At 44.1% G+C, this 3,874-nt stretch overlaps 1 protein-coding gene across 1 annotated transcript; it reads left to right on the forward strand.

Moving 5' to 3' along the window:
* Positions 1-429: 429 nt before the first annotated feature.
* LOC143907227 (uncharacterized) lies at positions 430-2,200 on the forward strand. The gene has a single exon (XM_077423860.1). The coding sequence runs from the start codon at positions 547-549 to the stop codon at positions 1,840-1,842; it is 1,296 nt and encodes a 431-aa protein (XP_077279986.1). The 5' UTR covers positions 430-546; the 3' UTR covers positions 1,843-2,200.
* Positions 2,201-3,874: the final 1,674 nt, after the last annotated feature.

A 3,874-nucleotide genomic window follows, 5' to 3' on the forward strand; every position in this document is an offset into this window, starting at 1 on the left:
GTGGAGGAGGAGAAGAGGGAATACGACCAGTTACTTAAAAGTCTGGACTTCGAGAAAGAAACCGATCGGAAAATCAGGAACAAGAATCTTCGCCAACGAGTCCAACGAGGTATTTACGCGGACGTGATGTAGTTCCTTTTCTTTCTTTTTATTACATTTACACATCTTAAGAAAACTTAAACTGAAGTAAAAGATAGATGAAGAAAATAAAATTTTTTATGCATTTAATTTGTTAATTCCTTGTATGATTAAATGTTGGATGTTAATAGATTTAATTTTGCACAATTAGATAATATATGTATATTTAATCTTTTAGAATCAATTTTTTAATATCACATTTTTTAAGAGAATTCAGACAAAAATTTAATTAAATAGCTCCTCTCTCTCCTCCCATTAATTTTTTATTTAATTTTAATCATCATGCATAAACGTATCGTGAATGTTCGCTTGGATACGGCATTTAGCCGCCATTTTCCCTCGCGTAATGAGAGCCGCTGAACAGGGATAATTACCAGCCGTTAACACGGCAACGACTAATCTCCAGACATGTCGGCATATGAGGAGAATCTACAGGCGCGTAGGGAGAAACTGCGCGATCTCGTATCGAGCGAGGAGGCGAATCTAATGAGGGAGATCGCGGAGGTAGCGCGGCAGGATGAGTGCGCCCGATTCGAAGAGAAGCTCGCGAGAATCGAGGACGTGAGGAAGCGGCGCGAGGAGGAGCACGAGGCGACGGTGGCCGCCAAACAGATGCAACGGTATCTAGCCTCGTGTCCGGATATCAAGCAAGAATTGTCGAGAAGATCCGCGATCGATGCGAAGCAATGTAACGTGGCGCAGATGGCGAGCAACGTGGCGAGGAGATTAGCGGAGAAGGAACTGGACGCTGTCTGGCACGAGATAATGCTGCGGGATACCGAGGGGAGGAGGCACAGAGAGACGGAGGAGTCGGAAAGACGAGCCCTGGCCAAGCAAGAAACGGTGTCCACTTTAGCCCAGCAAGTGGTGGACAAGTTGGCGCAGGAAGACGAGAAGAAGCGGGTCGAGAGGGACGAGCGGGAGCATCTGGAGCGGTTATGCGAGGATGTGCGTCGAGCGGAGTTAAGGGATCTCGAAACAGAAAAGCAAAAGCGGGAAAAGTTGAAGGAGGAACTCGAGGAGCAGATTCTAACGACGAGAAAGTTCCTCGCCGAACGTGCCCGCGAGGAAACGATGGTGGATCGCGAGCTCAGAATGCTGGCCGAGGAGGAACTGGCCAGGGAGAAGGCTCGCGCGAAACAGGACACCGCGGCCCTTCGCGCGGAGTTAGACTCCTATCTCGAGTATTTGGAAAACTTGCAGCGGGAGGAGGCCAAACGGGATCTCGAGGTGGAGGCCATCGTTCGGCGATCGCACGAGGACATCGAGGCGAGACGTGAAGTCGCACGGGAGAAATTCAAGGAAGCTCGCCGGCGCGCCGCGCAGGAAGTCCTTCGAGATCGGGAGGAACAGCTGAAGGCGCGGCAGGAGGCAGAGAAGCGGGAACAACGGCTGAAGTTGGTGGAGCGGGAGGCGCTCGAGAGGCAGATCGAGATGGACGCCGACTTGGCCGCGACGGAGCAGAAAGAGAACAGACAAAAGGCGCTTCGTTACGGGCTCGAGCTCGAGGAGCAGAGGAGATGCGTCGAGACGACGAGACGTCACGAATTGGAGGAGGAACGACGGTACCGCCAGGCCGAGACGAAGAAGCAAGAGGAGGAATATCGGAGGCTCGCGGACAAGCTGTTGAACGCTTCCGAGAGCATTACGCCGCATCCGTTTAAAGCCCTGCTAAAGGAGAGCCTGAAGGAGTCCCCCTCCTGAAGGAGAAGGAAGGACGTTGTTACTGTCCTCCAACTTTAACTTCCGCGTAACTGACATGTTAGGAAATGCTGATAAGTTACCAGGTGTACCTCTTGTAAGTTACTTCTCCGACTTGTCGGTATGGGGAGATTATGTGTAAAGGACCAGGCAGACCATTGATTAATCAATCGATCAATCAGCGAGTGACCATTAAATCTGTGGCGATAGAGATGTGAGACAATCGGTAGAAATTAGGATATTAAGAAGATCTTGACGGGAGATCTTAACTTTTTATAAAAAAATATAAAAATTATGTGTAACTGGTCAAATATATATAATTCGTGCTCATATTATAAAAATGTTAATGTATATAAGAGATGTAACTTATAAAATAGATAAAATAGATGACATTTTTATTGTTTTTTCCATATTTTTTTCTATAACTGTATAGAGTAATATAATGATATATTTTTTATTGAGAACACATTAAATAGTTTCAATATTCTTCTTTAACGACTAATTAAATAATGTATTCAAAGGTGTAAAACTTAATTGATTGATAAACGTTAATCAATTTTAGTCACCAATGCATTTATCTAATAGATATCCTGTTATATATAATCTTTCATATAATCTTTTTGATGTAAAAAAAAATATATATATAACGTAACTGCAATTTAAGCAGCACTTTTATTTTATTTTATTATGCACAAATTTATATTTAACAGCAACATTGCAGGTGTGTCATCATTCATCATAAAAATCATTAGTAAAGAATCGATAGTATTCGTAATCATGTCTATTTACTTTTAATAAAACTAAATTGTAGAATATTGCGCTCGCAATAAATACAATTGCCTATATATAAATATCACTTTTATCGCCTCTGTCGTTCATTTGATAAATATATCTTTATGATATTGTATGAAACAAAATTGCAAGTAATTTAATAAATGCTACATTTCCTCTGTATATCTATTTCGAAATATTAGATTAAAATTAGAGAAAAGGAATATTTGCGTTATTAATCAACTTATTTAATGACTATGCCGCGCAGGATCGGAAATAATATCGAAATGCAATTCTTCTCTTCGCGCGCGACTGTGCCGATCGGAAAAAATGCCTCTCATCCGTATAGTTCGACCTGCAGTTGGCGCTCGTACCAAAGAGCTCCGGGCTCTTCTCTCAATGTTCTCCGATTCTACCATCCGTCGGATGCTGCAGGATCCAGCAACGTGGGCTACTGAAGCGGTACGTGTTTATCGACGGAAACGTAGCGGCTTAACGCGCACGGGGATCGGACAGCAACAATTAATATCAAAATCTCATTGTGCGTCTCGAAGGAGATTCCACCGCGAACACGGGGGGGGGGGTGTTCCTGATAATTCCGCACGTCTTTATATGACAACGAAAATTACGACGGAGGGCTTAAACGGACGCGACTACTGTCGCTTATTATGGGATACTTTGCGCGACGTGGCACGATGTAACACCCCACCCCCCTGATCTCCCCCGAATGAAACGTACATATATTACATTAAAATGCGCGCCGCGCTTTGAATCGAGATTTACGCCGTAATTGTGTTCGCGCGCGTGTGATAGCCGGCGCTTAAATAAATCTTCGTTAAATGTAGACAGCCGAGATCACGTTTCGTCGGTTTGCGACGCTTTGGATGGAGGGCTTAAGAAAAATTCCCCTGCCAAATATTTCCGACGTGATAACTGACTCTTTATAAAAATATCGCGATCCGACCGCGATTATATTCGACGACGCATTATTGTTTCCTAAATGAAAGCGAATTCAATTTTATAAAACGTCGCAACGTAAATATCAATTTTTTTCAAAATTGGACACACAAAGCAAGGTAATGAGATTTAAAACACGCTGCTCGCAATTCAGAAAGTCCCTCCGTTCAGGCTTGTTTAAGTAGGAATCGCCTCGCCGATAACAGCGAACCGATATCCGCCTCTCGTTTTTTCCCTTCAGCGCGATTTCACCCGGGAACCCGGGAGTACCAGCCGATCCTTTTCCCGCGTCGTCAAGCATAGCCAC

The sequence above is a fragment of the Temnothorax americanus genome, unplaced genomic scaffold (assembly GCF_048541705.1).
Source record: "Temnothorax americanus isolate GAGA-0224 unplaced genomic scaffold, ASM4854170v1 Scaffold8, whole genome shotgun sequence".
In the NCBI taxonomy this organism is placed as follows: Eukaryota; Metazoa; Arthropoda; class Insecta; order Hymenoptera; family Formicidae; genus Temnothorax; species Temnothorax americanus.